The sequence below is a fragment of the Oncorhynchus nerka genome, linkage group LG20, assembly GCF_034236695.1.
Source record: "Oncorhynchus nerka isolate Pitt River linkage group LG20, Oner_Uvic_2.0, whole genome shotgun sequence".
In the NCBI taxonomy this organism is placed as follows: Eukaryota; Metazoa; Chordata; class Actinopteri; order Salmoniformes; family Salmonidae; genus Oncorhynchus; species Oncorhynchus nerka.
The window spans coordinates 53670698-53693452 of NC_088415.1; the positions used below are offsets into that span (position 1 = coordinate 53670698).

Consider the following 22755-nt stretch of genomic DNA (forward strand, 5'->3'; position numbering starts at 1 on the left):
AGCTTTTGCTACAGCCTATATCAATGAGCTTTAGCATTCTAGCTAACAACTGCTGCATTCAAAAGTTAATTGGCAAAGATCACAACCAAATAGAATCTCAGCGACTGTTCAAAGCAAGAGTCAAAACATTATTGTAAAAGCGTATGAGGACCCCAAAAAGTGATTTTGTTTAGAAGTAATAACGTAAATCTAGGCTATGTTGAAATGGGCGCAAATGGCAACTGCTTTCTTACCGCTGCCAAGAGTCACGCACATCTGTGTCTTGTACTGGGGAAAGGGTCTATACACCCCTGATATCAATCATGCTCTGAGACACGGATGAAGAGGAAACGTCAAAGTAGAGACAGGTTTTTATTTTGACTTCTTCTTCTGTGGATTTCATATGGTGGCTGGCAACCAACTTTAAGGTGCATTACCGGCACCGACTGGACTGTGGACCAGAGACAATGAAGGCTCTTATACCCCTCTGTTACTCCTCAAATCTAATGGCAATCGCTCCCTTTCACATATTTCTGGCACTGAAATAGAACGTGTTCCACTGTCTCCTTCCTGACAATGATCACACCTCCCAGTCGGATGGTTCACCACCACTTTCAATGCACTATTTAGCCTTGTTTGTCCCAGTCTCAGCCTTGTGACCAGACTTTCCTCCCTTCTCTCTCGGCCTGAGGACCTCCCTGCCCCCACCTGGATCTTATACAGGTGTCTTCCCTTACTCTCCCTGTTCCACAACTCTTATACAGGTGTCTTCCCTTACTCTCCCTGTTCCACAACTCTTATACAGGTGTCTTCCCTTACTCTCCCTGTTCCACAACTCTTATACAGGTGTCTTCCCTTACTCTCCCTGTTCCACCACTCTTATACAGGTGTCTTCCCTTACTCTCCCTGTTCCACAACTCTTATACAGGTGTCTTCCCTTACTCTCCCTGTTCCACAACTCTTATACAGGTGTCTTCCCTTACTCTCCCTGTTCCACAACTCTTATACAGGTGTCTTCCCTTACTCTCCCTGTTCCACAACTATTGCCACTTACTTTTAACCACTGTTATTATTCATCCATTTAGCTTCCGCTTTACTAAATGACAATTCCAGCTCAACATCAGGATGTTTACGAGCCTGATTGGCAATAACATCCACTTCCTCATTCCCCTCTACTCCCACATGAGGTATAATGGTAATGGTCTCGTCTTAGTGGTGCCATCTTACAGATGTAAATTTTCATGTAAATGCAATGTCTGTTTCTGATGTACATGATACCACATACAGGGTACCTATTATTGCATTGTGAAATGTTTAGCCTGATTGTCAGGTACTGGCTTGAACATACAGTTCTAGGCTCAAATGTGTTTAGAACCCTCAGAACAGAACATTCGATGACAGCAGAACACTGAGAAAAGGCCCAAATTCACACCTCAAAGCATTAAAAGACAAGCTTCTATTCTTACCACATGAGAAGAATGGACGTTTTAGACTATTGATGTTAAACGATTGACTGTTGAGGGAAATCATATGGGAACACAGTTTGCAGGGTGTACTTACTGATGCATGTTTTGAAAAATCTGGAAAGAAAAGGCCCGTTGAACGTAGCAGAGTGACATGGCCAGCGATTCTCCCGACAAAGGTCATGACAAAGGAAGAACTCTGGATCCTATACTGATCCACGCAGACAGTCTGCGTGATCATCATGGACTTGTTCACAGTCGATTCATATACATTCTTGTAGGTGCGAACACCGAGCAAAGTAGTACGGGTGTCTCTCAACAACTGTTTCCAATCCGTATACATCAGTCTCTTTTTAAGGCTTCGTCAGTCCAACGGCAGAAGAGGCAGTGAACACACACACACACATTCACTCAAGCACACACACACGTTCACTCAAGCACGCACACACACACATCTTCTCAATGTAGTTGGGATCAGTCCAGTCTGTGGTTGCGGTAGCGACTGCCCTCGTATTCTCCTTCATTGGACCGGTTCATCCGCTGGCGAATCCTCAGCTGCTTCAGGCGGTTCTTATCCACCTCTCTCTTGGTCAGGATGAACCCTATTATTCCTGCAGGGAGACCGATCATCCTATAGAGAGGGGAAAGAGAGGGGGAGAGAATGGGAACTTACCAAGGGGGTTATTCACCTGAATACAATATTAAATTGTCAGCTGTTTCTCTACAACAGAAATCTGATGATAAACCACGTTAGAGAACAGAGGGTCTCTCACCAGGCATATCCAATGTTTATCATGGGGTTCTTGGCCTTTCTCGTGGGGATGTACTCTGGTCCCTGCTCCTCCTCTTCCTCCTCAGTCTCTTTCTTTTGCTCTTTCGGCGTGTCAGTCGTTTTCTGCTGATCGATGCTTCTCGGCTGTTCTGTTTTGGTGCTGATCAGTGTCGACCTGGTGGTGGTCAGTGGCTGGTAGAGTCGGGTGAGACACCGGGGAGGAATGCACCTCAGAGCCTGTAACTTGACCGGGCACCTCTGTGTCCATAATGACCGGCCTGGAATCTGACACAAACCTAAAACAGTGAGAGTATTGGTCAGGTCAAATAATTATAGCCTTCGGAGTCAGCTGCCTCAGGATCTGTGGGTTAAGACATGTTGACGATGCGTATGACACTTTTATTTATTTAAATGAGACGATGTCTTTTCATCCATATTGGGTGAACCGTTTAGAAATTATAGCACTTTTTGTACATAGCCAGCCCCCCCATTTAGGGGACCAAAAGTATTGGGACAAATTAATTTATGTGTATCAAAGTAGTAAAAAGTTTAGTATTTGGTCCCATATTCATAGCACGCAATGACTGGTCAAAGTCTTCCTTCATTTTGGGTCAGTCACAGTGGTCAGGTATTCTGCCACTGTGTACTCTCTGTTTAGGGCCAAATAGCATTCCAGTTGGCTTTGTTTTTTTAGTTAGCTCTTTCCAATGTGTCAAGTAATTATCTTTTTGTTTTCTCATGATTTGGTTGGGTCTAATGGTGTTGCTGTCCTGGGACCAGCTTGCTGGTGGGACTCTTATTTAGGTTAATCTCTCTGTATGCGATGGCTTTGTTATGGAAGGTTTGGGAATCACTTCCTTTTAGGTGGTTGTAGATTTTAACAACTCTTTTCTGGATTTTGATCATTAGCGGGTATTGTTCTAATTCTGCTACGTGTGCATTATTTGGTGTTTTACATTGCACACAGAGGATGTTTTTGCAGAATTCTGCATGCAGTCTCCATTTGGTGTTTGTCCCATTTTGTGAATTCTTGGTTGGTGAGATGACCCCAGACCCATATAATTAGGAATTTGAATGCTAGAAAGGACATGAACCTTCTTATGATGGTCAAAAGGTCAGCCATGTTGGTCAACCATGATTTGTCAGTGCTGTGATAAGATATTATCTTCACAGTATGTGTATTAACTAGCTAGCCAGACAGTTTGAGGAATGATTCCATTATATATATATTTTTCTAATTAACTGCCAATATGCCAACATTCCATTCAAACAATGCAGTCTATCCACTGGCTGAAATCAGTTGATGATACGATTTAGACAAGTTGTACATGCACCAAGTACTGATATTGTATCATATAATAGCACTCACAGCTTTCTAAGAAAATCACAAACCAAGACATTTATGGTCTGTTCACATATACAGCATTTTAAAAGCTATACAGACAATTGGTATAGAACCCATGTAAACTGTATTTATAATTATATAACAATATTTAAGACTGGTTTTGATTTTCTCCCTGACCAAGATAGCTACCATTTTGGCCCCATTACGGAAATGTTAAGGTTTATATCTCCTCTAGTAATTGTATAGGCTCTCTATGCCCAGACCTCAGGTGGAGGGCAATCGGTATATATCCCCTCAAGTAATTGTATAAGATCTCTATGCCCTGACCTCAGGTAGAGGGCAATCGGTTCTATAACTGACTGAAGTATTTTTTGCCACATCCTAATTGGGATGTCGAATTTAATGTTCCTTTTTGACGGCGTAGAAGGCCCTTCTTTCCTTGTCTCTCAAATCGTTCATAGCTTCGTGGTGTTGTTTTCAAACCACCAGACAAGGAGATGGAACAGCTTAGCCCCTAAAAACTGCTGACTCCCTCTGTTTATGAGTTATGTCGAAATAAAGGTGGTTTTAAGCTGTTCAGAGTAAACATACCTTTAAACATCACCGACCTCGCAAGCTTCCTACAGGGCGCCGCCATCTTTTTATGTAAAAGTCGAGTCGGTTTGGGCATGCGCAAAGCCTCACTCATGCGTTCTACGGCACTCTGATGCCACCTAGCGGACGATTCACCGATAGATATGCCAGCCAGTGTCATTTGGATTCGTATATTTATCAGAAGATGCGTTAAATCATTATCTTTGGCTATACTCATTCATTACAATCATATCAACTCCAACAAGGTATAAATGTGATCCCACTCCACCCAGGTTAATAACATTTGCTAAATGTCTACTGTAGGGGTGTCAAATTCATTTGGAACTTGGGGCCGCATTCTGTCTTCAAAGAGCTCGAGGGCCATACTGAAAATGTGTCATATTTCCTCACTGTAAAACTTTGCTAAAGAGTCCTCTATCCATCCTTTTAGGATTTTTCAATTCTCCCCGACTGTCTTGCTTTCATTTCAGTGATTATTAGTGAGCTGGACAGTCAAGAAACTGCATGAATGTAGGCCCATTATAATTTCTACAGTTTCGTTTTGGTTTTAGTAATTTTGAAGTATATTGCGTTAGTGTTCCCCGAAACATCACTGGCGACAAGGAGGACATAAACAACATCAAACATTTGATTATTCTTCTTAGTTTTTTTGGGAAGCATATTTCCACATGCTACAACAGTTATTTCATTTTTTTGTTTTGTTTTATACAAAACATATGCATCAAAAGGGTAGACTTTAATTTGTGTGTATTCTTTTACACATACATTTAACATGGGAGGTAAAACCATGCTAGTCAGGATTAACATCATGTTAACTAAGGAGACCCACAAACAGCCATACGCCAGTAAACGCTCTGGAGAAATCAGAGCAACATATTTACATTATTCACCTGGCTACAATACAAATAAAAGGCTTAAAACAGGGTAGAGTCGTTTAAAAACTCTATAAAGCAGCAATACAATTAAAACATGACAAATGTTGAGAATGTAATTACGCTGACCAACATTCAACAAAAAACAACTTGAATTGGAGTCCAAAAGTTCTAGAAAGAGGCGATTGAGAAGGAGGGGGAAAGTGCTAGGGAGGGAGTTGGAGGGGATGAGTCTAGTCCTCCAGAGTGTAGTTGGGGTTGACGACCAGAACCTCTTCCTGTGCCTCCGCCTCTGACCCTTTCAGCCCTCCCCGAGACAGCTCTATCAGGATATGATCCTAGAGATGGAGAGAAGAGAAGAAAAACAGTAATAGTAAAGATGTCTGTTGGACATTAAAGGTTTGTAAAGGTGTTATTACTCCGACTCAACGCTGCAATGGGTGTGTTCGTGTGTTCTCACGTGGTGCACTAGTCTGTGCAGGACTTTCTCTATCAGGCTCTTCTTGTGGATCAGTTCCTCTTCTGAGTCAATCTCTGACTCCATCTCCTTCAGATACCAGTTGATTACGGCACTCTTCTTCAACTCCTCTTCCTCCTCGGCTGCGCACACAGGCAAACAGTTAACCACTGCGTAACACACGGTCCACATGTAGAATGTGTGCGTTTCGGGTGCCTTTACCCTCCTCGGCCCTGCGGAGATGCAGCACCAGCAGGTTGGAGATGCGGCGGTACTCTGGGAAGGTCAGACGCAGCGGCGGCTTGGGGTCAGAGTGGCCGCTCACAACGTCGGTGTGTCCGTCGACTCCGTTGGTGCCGCGGTTAGGTCCGTCGGAGTGGCCGTTCATTCTATCAGCGTGCTCGTTCACCAGGCCGTTTACGCCATTCACTCCGTTGGGAACGTCACGACCTGCAGAGAGACGGAGACGTTTCAGTACATGTAAATATCTGGAGTAAAGCGGCAGTAGTACTAGTGGTTGTGCGAGTGTTTGTGTACCGTTCTCTCCCCTCCTCTTCCTCCTCCTCCTCCATCTCCTGGTCCTGTTCTAGATTGACGTCAGGCGTCTCCACTCTGATGATGGACTTATTCAGCAGGCGGAATGCCTCCTTCACGTGCTTAGGCTGGACCTGCCGGGAACAACAAATAACACACACAGAACACCCTACGCACTTTATTAGCACGCAATCTATGACAAACCGACAGAGCAAACTTGATCAATCCTTCAGGACCAAACAACGAAACGCAGGTTGAGAGCGTTGTGCGCCTAAGTTCTTGGTACATTGGGTATAGGTTGTGTGACCTCTAACCTCGTCGCAGCAGTGCATGCGGGCCATGCCCTCAGAGAGGCGGATCATGTTCTCCAGCTGCCGCACCATGATTCGCCAGGCCGACTTGGCCACGCCCCCAGAGCCGTCGCGCTGACGCAGCCGTTTGTACTGCTCCACGATGAACTCCTCGGACTCACCAGAGATCTACGCACCAACACAAATTCAGCCGCATCAGTCCTACACCATTGGAATTGGGCATAAGCCCTATCACAGCACAGAAACACGGAAACACAGACATGGGATATGTTTACATGCATTCAATAGTACGATTTATTGTGAATACTCAGATTAATATAATACTTCAATTAAAACAGTTACATGGACAGATCTGAAACCAGGCTACATTTTGCGAACTCACTTCACTGGCGCGAATGAGAAGCTCACGCCAGCACACGCTAGCACACACTAGCACACGCTAGCACACTCTAGCACACGCCAGCACACGCTAGCACTAGCCAGCACACGCTAGCACACGCTAGCACTAGCCAGCACATGCTAGCACACCGCAGGATCTCCTATTAAGGTGTTTACATGTCCTAACATTTCGAAAGATTGCTTAGAAATCGTGGTGTTTTTAAATCGCCGTATGCCTACTTCAATTATGACCGGTCACCGGCCACATCATGATGATGATGATGATGCAAAATGGATCATATGATAATCAGAGTAAGGTGTTTACATGACTCATGCCATAAATCAGCTTAATATCTAATTATTAGAGGGCATGTAAATATACTCAGTGTGAAAATCCTTAACACACACACACAGCACTTACCTTGGGTTTGAACTGTCGGGCGAAGAGCAGGTATCTTCTGATCTCATCCAGAGAGTAGAGTCTGTCTACTGAGTTCTCAATGCGAGAGTGCAGATCCACGATACGCCTGGCTATGGCATAGTCTGTCACCTACACACACACACATTTCCATGAGTAATTATACACACACCATTCTTCACATACACACATAAATGTTCTCTCTCTCTCTCTTGAGAGAGGGGGGGGGCAGCGGGTATCAGTGGTGACCCGCCATTCAGGGCAGGTGGCGCAGAGCCCCACCGGTTTTGGGACCCACATTTTTAGCAAAAAAATAAATCAAACGATATATAAATACATGAATGTATAGTAGCTTTGATTGGACTGATCGTGGCAACATCTTATTTCCACTTATTTCTTCGCTAGCAGTCATCATTGTGAATCAAGTCTACTGGCAAGTCCTTTTTAATCCTCGTCATATGAAGAGAAAATATATAACACGCATTGGTGCTCATCGGCCGTTGGACATAAACATTAGGACATAAACATTACACAACAAGTTGGAAATGGCAAATTCAACAATGAGTGGTTTGGAAGGAATCGGTGACAGTGGCTAACCGCAAGCATTGCGACTGGGAAGTCAAGACTGGGAAAATACGTTTTGAACAGCCTTCCAACTCGGGAATTGTAAATCTTTTTGATGACAAAATTTGCCAACGAAGGACCGCCGCCGCGCACAACAAGGTGTGTCTTAAAACGTCTTCCATGCTGCTGCATGAACGATGTCATTGGCCAGGGATATAGTCAGCCATGTTGTTTTAAAAGGCAGTAAACGAGGCTGCATGAACGATGTCATTGGCCAGGGATATAGTCAGCCATGTTGTTTTAAAAGGCAGTAAACGAGGCTGCATGAACGATGTCATTGGCCAGGGATATAGTCAGCCATGTTGTTTTAAAAGGCAGTAAACGAGGCTGCATGAACGATGTCATTGGCCAGGGATATAGTCAGCCATGTTGTTTTAAAAGGCAGTAAACGAGGTGCATGAACGATGTCATTGGCCAGGGATATAGTCAGCCATGTTGTTTTAAAAGGCAGTAAACGAGGCTGCATGAACGATGTCATTGGCCAGGGATATAGTCAGCCATGTTGTTTTAAAAGGCAGTAAACGAGGCTGCATGAACGATGTCATTGGCCAGGGACATAGTCAGCCATGTTGTTTTAAAAGGCAGTAAACGAGGCTGCATGAACGATGTCATTGGCCAGGGACATAGTCAGCCATGTTGTTTTAAAAGGCAGTAAACGAGGCTGCATGAACGATGTCATTGGCCAGGGATATAGTCAGCCATGTTGTTTTAAAAGGCAGTAAACGAGGCTGCATGAACGATGTCATTGGCCAGGGATATAGTCAGCCATGTTGTTTTAAAAGGCAGTAAACGAGGCTGCATGAACAATGTCATTGGCCAGGGATATAGTCAGCCATGTTGTTTTAAAAGGCAGTAAACGAGGCTGCATGAACGATGTCATTGGCCAGGGACATAGTCAGCCATGTTGTTTTAAAAGTCAGTAAACGAGGCTGCATGAACGATGTCATTGGCCAGGGACATAGTCAGCCATGTTGTTTTAAAAGGCAGTAAACGAGGCTGCATGAACGATGTCATTGGCCAGGGACATAGTCAGCCATGTTGTTTTAAAAGGCAGTAAACGAGGCTGCATGAACGATGTCATTGGCCAGGGACATAGTCAGCCATGTTGTTTTAAAAGGCAGTAAACGAGGCTGAATGAACCGTTGCCCTGCCAGACAAGGCTGAAAAGAAAGCTCTGCTGTTGGGACAGACTGTAGGCCCTAACACATTTGTGGGCACCGCTTGTCGCAGTTATAGTGCAATTAACCTATTGTTTAGTGTTGTGTTGTGCAGTGGCTTTGTTTTGAGATCTACATGCCAAAATCACCACTGGTGGGTATAGGGAGATGTGGAGGTGGTTTTGTGTGAGGGTTAGACATGCATTGTGTAAATTAATAGGGGTGTAGTGTGCAAGTATGTGGTTGTGTGAGCTATAGGGTGGAGGGATTTTTGACATAGGGGAGTGTATAGTGTGTAGGGGTCTTACTTGAGGAACTGGCTCTTGGCGGTTGAGGGGTCTCCTACGATGCAGATGTTCACATCTCCTCTGAGAGATGTTCCCTCCATGGTGGTTTTGGGAACACCCCCGAACAACATCAGCAGGATACCACGCTTCACCTCGTCATTACCTACACACACACACACACACACACACGTTACACATTTATTACACACACACACACACACACACACACACACACGTTATACATTTATTACACACACATTATACAGATACACACGTTACACATTTATTACACACACACACAGAATATCAAATGTATTTATATAGCCCTTCTTACATCAGCTGATATCTCAAAGTGCTGTACAGAAACCCAGCCTCAAACCCCAAACAGCAAGCAATGCAGGTGTAGAAGCACGGTGGCTAGGAAATACCCCATGCAAAAGGCTGTTTGCGGTGAGAGTGTAGTGCTGACTGTGTATGGTGGGGAAGAGGCTGGTGCCGAGGTTGTGGTAGAGGTTCTTGTCTTGGCTCATCTCAAACACCTTCTCCCACTCCTGAACTGACATCTGGCTCTTGATGCTCTCTGCTGTCTGATCCTCATCACGCAGCTCCTTCCCTCCGAACTACACACACACGATTACAACTCCCTTCAAACAAATGCCGTACATGCATGCGTGATATGTCCACTAGTTTGTAGCCTGAGGTAGTGTAGGTGTGTGTGTGTGTCTTGAAGGTTTGAGTGAAGGTGTCGTACCCTGGGGTTGGTAGGAGCCACATGGCAGGCGAGGAAGGCCAGTCTGTAGGACAGCTCTCTGACTACCAGGGCTTTCAGACCACGAAGGCCCTCGTTCTCATAACCCTGTCTCCCTCCTACATGGGAACTGGTCTCTGCTCGCACACCTAGAGAGAGATGGGGAAAATGGGTCATGTCAGCGTGAACCGTGTGCGTGTCATGCCGGTGTGATTGTGTCTGTCTACTGTGTGTGTGTACATACCTGCGGTGCTGAGCTGGGAGACGTCGGGCACCACTATGAGAGAGCCAGTGATGTCACAGCGGTCTCCGGCCTGGGCCGTCTCTACGGCCTCAGCCCTCAGAATCACCTCTAGAGAGCGGGGGATGGACCCTCTGGGCAGCAGTGCCTGGGTCTCCTGGATATGCACCTACACACAGAGGTTAAGACACACAGAAGTGTCAGACACACAGAAGTGTCAGACACACACACACACACACACACTCAAGCCTCAGCACAGACAACAAACACAATCTACCTTCTGGAAGTCAATGAATTTGGAGCGGTGTGTGTCGAGGTGGAAGCGAGCACGGTTGCTGCAGACAGGGTTCCTGCAGACGGTGGGCAACAAACTTGAACTGCTGGGGCACGTCCGGACACACCCCCTGGCAGTCCAGACACAGGAACGTCCCGCTCACCTGAAGGAGACCGAACGGAGAGGATCAGACACAGATGTCACACAGCTAAAGATTTGTTCAGGAACGATGTCTGCACCGTGGCCGTCATTAACTATCCTCACTACTCCCTAGCTCTAGGGTATACTAGGATATACGGTGTGCGCAACTCACCAGTTCTGGGTGTACAGGGTGTGTCCTCACCACCTGTGCACTGATGCGCACGAGAGAACCAATACGCAAGGAGGACAGCTCACGGATCCTATCACGCAAAAAAAAAAAAAAGGACTGTTAGATCACACGCAAAACATCTTACCGAGCAGAACCTGTCGGAACACTATTTGTGTGACTTGGTACTTCTGTCGGGTATGCGTCTTACGTGTGTCTGGTGGGCAGGTCCTGGACGGCCAAATAGAACTCCTTATTGACAGGGACATTCCCGTGATCCCTGGCAAAGCTCCTCACCGCACGGCAGAGGAAGGGATATACTCTGGAGAGAAGGAGCGGTAGAAGGAGAAACAAAATGAGAGTTTGTTGTCAGCTGGACACGTCTGGATCATCAATAACACTCAACGTTCTCGTGGCTGTTCTAAGTGCTCTGTTTAAGCCCGATTCAGATACACAACAGCCGACAAAAGGAAAGGCGAGACGAGATAAAATGAGCCAGTTTTAGAATTGTGTGTTGTAGAACAGCTGACTGGAGAGGGGGCATTAAGATGAAGAAAAAACAGACGGGTGGTTGGGACCGTTTACGGTGTTTCTTTACAATGACGCGATACAAACTTGAAACTAAATTGGCACTTGCTGTAGCAAGGTGTTGTAGCAAACAAGTATGATTCAATGCAGGCACCAGAAACAGGGCCTACTTTGTGACTCGTCAGATAATATAGCCAGCTGCTCGGCTAAAAACAGAACGTCAGCGCACTGTACATTTTCAATTGGCTAAATGGATCCATCTCGTCGCAAGTCTCGAGATGAGATTGGACATGTTGAACACCGGAAACTTCCGCAGCGGACACAAAACATTCTAAAACTAGACCGTTCAGATCAAGCAAACTTTGTTCTAAAACGGCATAAAACAGTCTCGCCTCCTCTCGGCTGTTGCATCTGAACTGGGCTTCAGAGTTTGGGGAAGGTCTTATGAAGGCCTGTGACATGTCACACCGTTTTTAAATGGATTTGTAATGAATGCCAATTTTTTTAAATTTTAATTTTAAATAGTGTCTCGCCTCTTCTTCTGGTCCTAGATCTGTAACTACCTGTAGAACTCCTCCTGGATGGTGGTCGCCAGTTCCTGGTTAAATCCTTCCAGATCAGTGAAGGAGACCAACAGAGTGTTTCTCTCAGGCCTGATCAGCTCCTCAGCATCACGGACATACTTCACCTCACCGTCTGATGTCTGGTACCTACACACACACACACACACACACACACACACAAACAGTTGTATTACTCGTATGCATGCCATTTTCATGTATACCTGATGTATAAAGCTATTAGAGGACTTTTTCACCTTTATTTAACCAGGTAGGCAAGTTGAGAACAAGTTCTCATTTACAATTGCGACCTGGCTAAGATAAAGCAAAGCAGTTCGACACATACAACAACACAGAGTTACACATGGAGTAAAACAAACATACAGTCAATAATACAGTATAAACAAGTCTATATACGATGTGAGCAAATGAGGTGAGATAAGGGAGGTAAAGGCAAAAAAAAGGCCATAGTGGCAAAATAAATACAATATAGCAAGTAAAACACTGGAATGGTAGATTTATGGTGGAAGAATGTGCAAAGTCGAGATAGAAATAATGGGGTGCAAAGGAGCAAATTAAATAAATACAGTAGGAGAAGAGGTAGTTGTTTGGGCTAAATTATAGATAGGCTATGTACAGGTGCAGTAATCTGTGAGCTGCTCTGACAGCTGGTGCTTAAAGCTAGTGAGGGAGATAAGTGTTTCCAGGCTAAAAACCTAAATGAAAATGTTTTAACTGACATGGGCTAGTTCATTTGGGCATTTCTGACAAGTTATAAATAGCTGTCTTAGGTATAAAATGAATAACATGACAAGAGGAACTGACGATGCACTACCCAATTCAAATCAAATTGTATTTGTCACACGCGCCAAATACAACAGGTTACAGTGAAATGCTTACTTACAAGCCCTTAACCAACAATGCAGTTAAGAAAAAAGTAACACAAAATGTAATTAAAAATAAGAAAAAAAGTAACAAATAATTAAAGAGCAGCAGTAAAATAACAATAGCGAGGTTATATACAGGGAGCACTGGTACAGAGTCAATGTGCGGGGGTACCAGTTAGTCGAGGAAATTGAGGTAATATGTAGGTTGAGTTATTAAAGTGACTATGCATAGATAATAAACAGAGAGTAGCAGCAGTGTAAAAGAGGGGGGGCAATGCAAATAGTCTGGGTAGTCATTTGATTAGATGTTCAGGAGTCTTATGGCTTGGGGGTAGAAGCTGTTAAGAAGCCTCTTGGACCTAGACTTGGCGCTCTGGTACAGCTTGCCGTGCGGTAGCAGAGAGAACAGTCTATGACTAGAGTGGCTGGAGTCAGGCAGTGATGCAATCAGTCAGGATGCTCTCGATGGTGCAGCTGTAGAACCTTTTAAGGATCTGGGGACCCATGCCAAATCTTTTCAGTCTCCTGAGGGGGAATAGGCTATGTCATGCCCTCTTCAGGACTGTTTTGGTGTGCTTGGACCATGTTAGTTTGCTGGTGATGTGGACACCAAGGAACTTGAAGCTCTCAACCTGCTCCACTACAGCCCCTTCGATGAGAATGGAGGCGTGTTTGGTCATCCTTTTCCTGTAGTCCACAATCATCACCTTTGTCTTGATCACGTTGAGGGAGAGGTTGTTGTCCTGGCACCACACGGCCAGGTCTCTGACCTCCTCCCTACAGGGTGTCTCGTCGTTGTCGGTGATCAGGCCTACCACTGTTGTGTCATTGGCAAACTTAATGATGGTGTGAATTTCGAAATTGAATCCATGTACTTGCTACTGCTACAACTTTTAAGAATAAGTTTAAAGCCAGACTAAGTTACTTTAAAAAAACACACACACACACAGTTTTGGTGTTTTTGTTTATTTAGACTATTTTCTGCATTCTATAATAATAGTGAAGACATCAAAACTATGAAATAACAAATATGGAATCAAGTAGTAACCAAAAATGTGTTAAACAAATCAAAATATTTATATTTGAGATTCATTCAAAGTAGCCACCCCTTCTGCCTTGATGACAGATTTGCACACTTGGCATTTTCTCACGAGGTAGTCACCTGGAATGCTTTTCAATTAACAGGTGTGCCTTGTTAAAAATTTGTGGAATTTCTTTCTTTAATGCGATTGTGACAATCAGTTGTATTGTGACAAGGTAGGGGTGGTATACAGATAGCCCTACTTGGTAAAAGACCAAATCCAGTACATCAATATTTTAAGACATGAAGTTCAGTCAATACAGAACATTTCAAGAACTTTGAAAGTTTCTTCAAGTGCAGTCGCATAAACCATCAAGCGCTATGATGAAACTGGCTCTCATGAGGACCGCCACAGAAAGACCCAGAGTTACCTCTGCTGCAGAGGATAAGTTCATTAGAGTTACCAGCTTCAGAAATCAGCAATTACCTGCACCTCAGATTGCAGGCCAAATAAATGTTTCACAGTGTTCAAGTAACAGACATATCTCAACATCAACTGTTCAGAGGAGACTGCATGAATCAGGCCTTCATGGTCGAATTGCAGAAAAGAAACCACTACTACGAGGACACCAGTTAGAAGAAGATACTTTCTTTGGCCAAGCAAGAAAGCATTCCAGGTGTCTACCTCATGAAGCTGGTTGAGAGAATATATTTTGATTTGTTTAACACTTTTTTGGTTACTACATGAGTCCATATGTGTTATTTAAAAGTTGTGATGTCATCACTATTATTCTACAATGTGGAATATAAAGAGAAACCCTTGAATGAGTAGGTCCAAACTTTTGACTGGTACTAATAAATATATATGTTTAATCTAGACATAACATTGTTGTCTCTCTATGTTAATGTTTTGCTAGATATCCAATAGCTATTATCTAGCTAGCTATAAATCTACCAGTCAGCTAACGTTAGGTTCCAAGAAGAACAATAACATAATGTCACTCACTCTTCTAAGAAAGCCTGGAAAAGCTTCTGGCATTTCTCTGCCAACTCGTCTTTCACCAACTGTCCCGCATTTTCCTGAGTCGTCTGTGCAAGATCCATCTTTTCACTGGATTAACACTGAAATATAAAAATGTTTCTAAAATCTCTTCCGTCTTCCCTTGACGAACCTGCACGCAGGAAGAGAAAGTGCGAAAGTGCACTTTTCGCGCGAAAACAATGACCACGTGACGTTTGGGGCGACACAGTTGACTAATCCCATCGTTGTATCTTGACACCGTGTAAAAGCCTGAAATATTCTAGCCAATCAAATGTGTTATGGAAATATGAACAACCCCCTTTCTCCTTGTAGGAGCAACATTGTGTAAAACCATAGCGCTTTTACAGGTAGGAGCTACTTCCAGAGTGATGGTGGGGTACAGTTCTGCGGTTTCGCCACTAGAGGTAGATGTTTAACTGATAGAACAGGTTCTCAAATGCAGCATTATTATATTTGCGTGTTGGTTTTGTAAAAACTTGTCATGGGTGTAAGATGGCACGGTAATGCCATCTGTTGGTAAATGTTAATTACTGCAACCAGTGTGCTTGGGATACCCGGATGTAATTGCAATGTACTGAAAAAGACTGGTTTCTCGAATCAATGCCTCTGTCTCGTCATTTAACATCCAAACAAAACTGTCTGTTTTCACGGTCTTCCTCAGCGGAAGGACAAGGACCATAGCTTGTCAGTCCTCCCTGGCAAAGTGCCTTTCTCTCTCATCTCTCCTCCAGAGAGTACACAGTAGTCTACTCTTATCTGACAGGTGAGAGCAACATGGAGATCGCTTATCACCTGCCATCAGGGTTGGGTTACTTTCTAAATGTAATCTGTTACAGTTACTAGTTACCTGTCCAAAATTGTAATCAGTAACAATTTTTGGATTACCCAAACTCAGTAATGTAATCAGATTACATTCAGTTACTTTTAGATTACTTTCCCCTTAAGAGGCATTAGAAGACGACCAAAACGTATGTTACCAATCGAACCACATCGAACCAAAGTTTACATATCTGGCAATATATAGATGTTACATTTTACTTTATGGGTTGGTTATATAGGCTTCATCTAACCCATCTCTTTCTACTACATATAATAATACAATTCAATTATATTTTTTACATTAAAAACCAAAGTCTATCAGAATTTCAGTGTTATACATCTTTATCTTCAAGAATAAGACTTGGAAATATGGAAGTATAGAATAGACTAATTGTTTTACCTGAGCATAACACCAAAACTAAGAACTTAACAGCCAGCCCTACTCTGCTGTTTATGATTTTGTTGTCATGGAGGACTGATTGGGCGTATGGAATCGAGTTGAAAAATAAATGCTGCGCTCACGGAAAGGCATGTTTTGAGCACTACTGAAAAGTGCTATTTACATGTGAAGAATGAATGCCATATGCTGCCTTTGCAATAGGCCTATTGTTTATATTTTTGTTGGTCAGTCTTTGACATCTTGATAATATACAGCTGTTTAAAGGGCAAATCCAAAGATGAAACAATAACAAAATGGTTGCCCCACCACTGTTTTGGTAAAAAGCTGAGCGTTCGGCCTGGAGAAATGTAATCACTCAGATTAATAGACAGAGCTATTGATGCAAGGCCTGACCATCCATGATATCAACATGTATTGTTTTAACCATGTTATGAGGCTATACAGTGTTTGTTTACATTTACAATGTTTACAAACATTGGGGGAAAACAAGCTTATATTTTGGGTTCTCCTGTAGTGTGACAGTTGAACTAAGCTCATGAGGCATTTATAAGTTCTATTCATCATGAATCACTGGATATATATATGTTTTTTAATATAAGTTCAAAAATGGATGTAGCAACTACAGATTGCCCCTTTAAGGCTATCAAAAGTGTATGAGTTTGAACATGTGTCCATGATGGAATTAGATTGAGCAATAAAAGCCCCGCTTTTAGTCCGTAGGCTGGGATCTGCAATGTGCAACTGTTGCAAGAGTGTATTTTTCACTGGCTGTACACTGGATTCAAAAACAATGATTGATAGGCAGCTTAAACTTCTTCAATTCAACCATTATTTGGTTCAAATACACATTTTAGATTTGTGATCAGCCATCCACAACAAACACAATCCGTAGTGCCGAAATAGCGAAATGAGAGAGCAGCAGTGTGATTCACATCAATGCATCATGTACTGTAGTAACAATAATAAGTGATATCCTTATTGCCGCTGTGGGAGACCACAGATCTGGGACCAGGTCTAAACATATTAACCTGTAAAAGAAAAGGGTTCATATTGAAACAAAAAGGATTGACACCACTGCTGTCATCCTTACCTCCAAGCGTTTATTCAACTTAGATAATCATTGGATGACGGCAGCAATCATACCATTGGAAGACATAGCTTGGACTGTATCCTACAAAAGCCTATTTCTGCTCTTTTCCCACGAGCCATCAAACCCATTTGGTGTGTCGTCATAGTGGACTTTGATTTTGTGGTAAAACTCGCTCAGGATGGAACAAACTTAAATTTGCGCCTGTTTTCAATGCTGATTTGAATATCATTGAGAAAACAGAGACATGTCGAAAAAAAATCTGCAAACCTCCTTTCTGAATTTAAAAGTAATCCTCGAAGTAATCATATAGTTTTTCAAAAGTATCTGTAATCTGATGAAAATATTTTTGCTGGTAACGTAACAGATTACAGTTACCGTTTTTTGTTGTTGTAATCCATTACTCCCATACTCTGCCTGCCATTCACCTATCCATCTTTTTCACATTGGTGCACTGAGTGCTGGTAAAGGAGAGTAGACAATGAGCCACTTTGGACTGTTGGGATGTACCTCTTGTTTTGTCTCCCTTATATAGACTCATCTGAAACACAGGACTGGTGATAAGCAATAAGGTGGATGCCTACCAGGTGTTTGCTTGTATGTGAAGCACATGGGGATGTGTGAAACTTACTCTTCAGACTGAAGTGTCCCCACTTGCACCAGCAAATAGCTAGTGTATTGTGTGGTATCGACTGGAAAGATGCTCCAGGTCACGTGCAAGCAAGTCAGAGGTCCTGGGTTCAAGCCTGGTGTGAGCTGAATCAGGATGTAGTAGCCCTACTTGGTTAAAGACCAAGTCCATATTATGGCAAGAACAGCTCAAATAAGCAAAGAAAAATGACAGTGCTATGATGAAACTGGCTCTCATGAGGACCGCCACAGGAAAGGAAGACCCAGAGTTACCTTGCTGCAGAGGATAAGTTCATTAGAGTTACCAGCTTCAGAATTCAGCAATTAACTGCACCTCAGATTGCAGGCCAAATAAATGTTTCACAGAGTTCAAGTAAAAGACACATCTCAACATCAACTGTTCAGAGGAGACTGCTTGAATCAGGCCTTTATGTTCGAATTGCTGCAAAGAAACCACTACTAAAGGACAGCAGTAAGAAGAAGAGACTTTCTTGGGCCAAGAAACATGAGCAGTAGTACTTGCTGAGCAAGCAGCGTGATGTCCTTTATATCTGTATTCACATGGTCAGTGTTTTCACACCAGAACAGATAAAGAAGAAGAAGCCCGTTTATACCGCTAAAGAGATGGTATGGGATTTTGGCAATGAGGCCCTTAATCTATACAGAACAAAAATATATCAAATGAAATAAAAATGTTATTTGTCACATGCGTCGACTACAACAGGTGTAGAACGTACAGTGAAATGGTAACGTACAAGCCTTTAACCAACAATGCACTTTTAAGAAAAATAAGTGTTAAAGTATTTACTAAAATAAACTGAAGTAAAAAATAAATAAATACTTAAATAGCAACAATATAATAACAGTAGCAAGGGTGTACCGGTACAGAATCAATGTGTGGGGCACAGAAATATGTACATGTAGGTAAAGTGACTATGCATAAATAATAAACTGAGAGTAGCAGCAGCGCAAATAGTCCAGGTAGCCATTTGATTAGCTGTTCATTATTCTTATGGTTTGGGTGTAGAAGCTGTTAAGAAGCCACATGTAAAGTGTTTTATGAGCTGAATTGAAAGATCCCAGAAATTTCCCATACTCACAAAAAGCTTATTTCTCTCAAATTTGGGGTTGTCTACATCCCTCTTAGTGAGCCTTCCTCCTTTGATAAGGCAATATATCCAGCTGACATGTATGGCATATCAAGAAGCTGATTAAACAGCATGATTATTACACAGCTGCACCTTGTGCTGGGGACAATAAAAGGCCACTAAACTGTGCAGTTTTGTCACACAACACAATCTCTCAAGTTTTGAAAGAGTGTGCAATTTGCATGCTGACTGCAGGAATGTCCATCAGAGAGGTTGACAGAGAATTAAATGTTCATTTTGTCTACCATAAGCTGCCTCCAACGTCGTTTTAGAGAATTTGGCAGTACGTCCAACCGGCCTCACAACCGCAGACCACGTGTAACCATTCCAGCCCAGGACCTCCACAGTCGGCTTCTTCTTCTGCGGGATCGTCTGAGACCAGCGAGCCAAGCAGCTGATGAAAAGGTGGGTTTGCACAACCAACAAAAATTCTGCACAAACTGCCAGAAACCATCTCATGGAAGCTCATCTGTGTGCTCGTCATTCTCACCAGGGTCTTGACCTGACTGCAGTTCGGCGTCGTAACTGACTTCAGTGGGCAAATTCTCACCTTCGATGTCCACTGGCACAGTGGAGAAGTGTGGTCTTCACGGATGAATCCCGGTTTCAACTGTACCGGGCAGATGGCAGACAGCATGGATGGCTTCATTTGGGCAAGCGGTTTCCTGATGTCAATGTTGCGAACAGGGTGCCCCATGGTGGTGGTGGAGTTATGGTATGGACAGGCATAAGCTACGGACAACGAACACGATTGCATTTAATCGATTTGATCTATTTGAATACACAGAGATACCGTGACAAGATCCTGAGGCCCATTGTCGTGCCATTCATCCGCCGCCATCACCTCCATGTTTCAGCATGATAATGCACGGCCCCATGTCGCAAGGATCTGGACACAATTCCTGGAATCTGAAAATGTCCCAGTTCCTCCCATGGCCTGAGTACTCACCAGACATGTCACCCATTGAGCAAGTTTGGGATGCTCTGGATAAACATGTACAACGATGTGTTCCAGTTCCCGCCAATAACCAGCAACTTCTCACAGACATTGAAGAGGAGTGGGACAACATTCCACAGGGCACAATCAACAGGCTGATCAACTGTATGCGAAGAAGATGTGTGAAGCTGCATGAAGCAAACGGTCACACCCAGATGCTGACTGCTTTTCTGATCTATACCCCTACCTTGTTCTTAAAGCGATCTGTGACCTACAGATGCATACCTGTCATCTCAGTCATGTGAAATCCCTAGATTAGGGCCTAATAATGCATTCATTTCAGTTGACTAATTTCCTTATATGAAATGCAACTTAGTTGCATATTTTTATATATTTTTTATTCAGTGTACTTCCCCAGAGTCAGATGAACGTGTGGATACTATTTTGTATGTCTCTGCGTTCAATATGGGCTTCATTGCCAAAATGGTGTACTATCCCCTTTAAGATGTAGCCCATCTCCGTCTGAATTTCCCAGGATTGTTCAGAGTCTCACCAACAGGAAAGTCTGTCTTGCATTGACGGAGGAGTTAACATTCTGTAGGCAGTAGACTATTATACCCCCCCCTCCCACACCCCCAAGCGTTTAGACCATCACTAGAGTGGTGCTGGGGGTTAGAAGGAGAGAGGAAAATAGAGGAGATGAGGGATGAGAAGAATGAGCGATTAAAATTGAGGGCATTTGTGTCTGTTTCAAAGCTGGATATACATATCTTTACAGGTGTGTATGCGTGTACGTGTCTGCATGTGGACAGGAGTGCCCGTGTGAGAGATCTTTCCAGCTGTTTGCTTTTCCCAAATAGAGAGGGAGGAAGTCCTTCCTGTTATGAATACTCCATGACTAGAGGAGAATAGTGCGTGTGTGTCACCAAACCCCTGACACATTAGCAGCTGCATGGGGTTTGGGAAGTGGTACGTTTTGGATGTGGGGTATGCCTTGTGCATCCGTGTGTGTGTGTGTGTGACCGTGCGTGCATCCGTGTATGTGGCTGAGGGGTGACTGATTCGGGAATGGTTACTTGTTAGGGAGTGTTGACTTGTCTTCTCCTCTCTTCTTTCTGTTTTCTTCGCTCTTCCTCCCTCCTCTCCTCCAGGAAGCTCTGTTCTAATGCTGGGAGAGGCAGTCAACTTCCAGCTTCTGTTTCTACTGCTTCCATGTGTGTGTGGGAAGTGCTTGAGAGGCCCTGGGAAAACTGACTCTGCTCGTCACTCACCGAGCCACCCTCCCATGTAACCTACTTGGCTCTAAGTTGAAACGGCTCAGCTGGCCAGCAGCTGCAGCAATACTGTGAGTTCCCAACCTATTGTTCCCTACTGTTTCTTTCTACTACCTTTTATTTTACACCAACATCCGACTTACTGTATGTGCAGAAATCCCATTTTCTTGCTCCACTGTTCTGGTGTGTGTGTGCATGCGTGCATGTGTGTGTGTCCCACGGGTGGTCTTTTAAACAGCTGAAGGTATGGAGCTAAACCAGCTGGTCACCAGCGCTGTCGTTAGAACAGGCTCCATGGCAACCCTGTTAGACCAGAAACACCTGCTCGCCTGTGTGTGTGTTCTGATTCAGTCCATGCCCATATACTGTAAGCGTTGTAGGCCTACAAGAGTCTCTGCTGCAGTAGTGTTCATATTTGTGTCTTAAGGCCTGATAACAATCCCCAAAAAAGGTATTTTCACTTCAGTCTTTTGGAGTCTACATGAGAGTGGGAGTTCTAAGTAAAGTGGAGTTCTAAGTACAGGAGGTCTTTAATTAGGCCTATGAGGAGAGGGAGATACAGTGTTGGTGATGGGAGGGAGGGAGGGAGGGAGGGAGGGAGGGAGGGAGGGAGGGAGGGGAGAGAGGGAGGGAGGGTACAGATTTAGCATCTTAATTCGACCACTGTGTCGATGGCAATTTTCTTGCAAAGGAGGAAATTCAAACGTGTCGTCTATTCAAGGTTTAAAAATGCTTCTGAAGTTTGTAATTTCCACTTTGAAATGTCAGACTATTTGCCCTGACGCAAAATGTATCAACCCATACAAAACATAAATGATCATCCATATAACAATTCACATTTCCTGTTGCTGCAGGAGTATTTTCCTGCTGTAGCAAACTGGCTCAAATTAAGATCCTACTGTATAAGGGTGTGAGAGTGGTAAGGGCGGGGTGACACCTTCGTCAGTGTTGTCTGGGTCTGAGTCTATGTCTGCACAGGATATGCCTCACCTATAACGAACATCACACCCACTGTCTATACCACAACCCTAAACACACATCTACCTGAACCCTTCACAGGCTGTGGGTAGACTGAGCGTCCAAAATGCACAATGGCACCGTGCGCCTGGAGTATGAATGGACACGGTTATAACACACACACACACACACACACGGTTCATTTATTGTCAAAGAACCTGTGGGAGAACATGGTATTTAACAGAACGGAGAACGGGAGGAGACACTATCTGATCTGAGAATAATAGCACACACACATACACACACACACACAATAATAATCATATCAGATGACGCAAGTCAGAGGATTCTCTCACACACCTGTGCACTTCTTCATGGTGCCACTCATGCAGGACTGTTCTGATTCAGCTCTGTGTCAAAGGGACAAAGTGGTGCAAACACAAACTCGCTCTCCCTCAGTCTCAATTGATCTCACACACAGCAGCTGTACCCTCGTCCATACAGACGCGCTACAGCTGGGCGGTGAGAATGTGTTTATAGCGTTTCCCCTCTCCTTTATGGTTTGACTGTCAATAGACAGCAACAGCATTATATCATCATGCCATTGTCAACAATATTATTCTCACAGATTTGACGTTAGGGGCCTAAACTGTAAACAAAGGCGCACACACACACACACACACACACACACACACACACACACA

General features: G+C 43.7%; 1 protein-coding gene and 1 pseudogene across 1 annotated transcript; both read right to left on the reverse strand.

Moving 5' to 3' along the window:
• Positions 1–332: 332 nt before the first annotated feature.
• On the reverse strand, positions 333–4238 carry si:ch73-71c20.5 (DUF4748 domain-containing protein). The gene is made up of 3 exons (XM_065005597.1): positions 4151–4238; positions 2216–2510; positions 333–2073 (listed from the first exon to the last, which is right to left on the reverse strand). Exons 1-3 carry the CDS (start codon positions 4227–4229, stop codon positions 1917–1919), a joined length of 531 nt encoding a protein of 176 aa, XP_064861669.1. The 5' UTR covers positions 4230–4238; the 3' UTR covers positions 333–1916.
• Positions 4239–4870: 632 nt separating this feature from the next.
• On the reverse strand, positions 4871–15023 carry LOC115101544 (zygotic DNA replication licensing factor mcm6-B-like; annotated as a pseudogene).
• Between the last annotated feature and the right edge of the window lie 7732 nt (positions 15024–22755).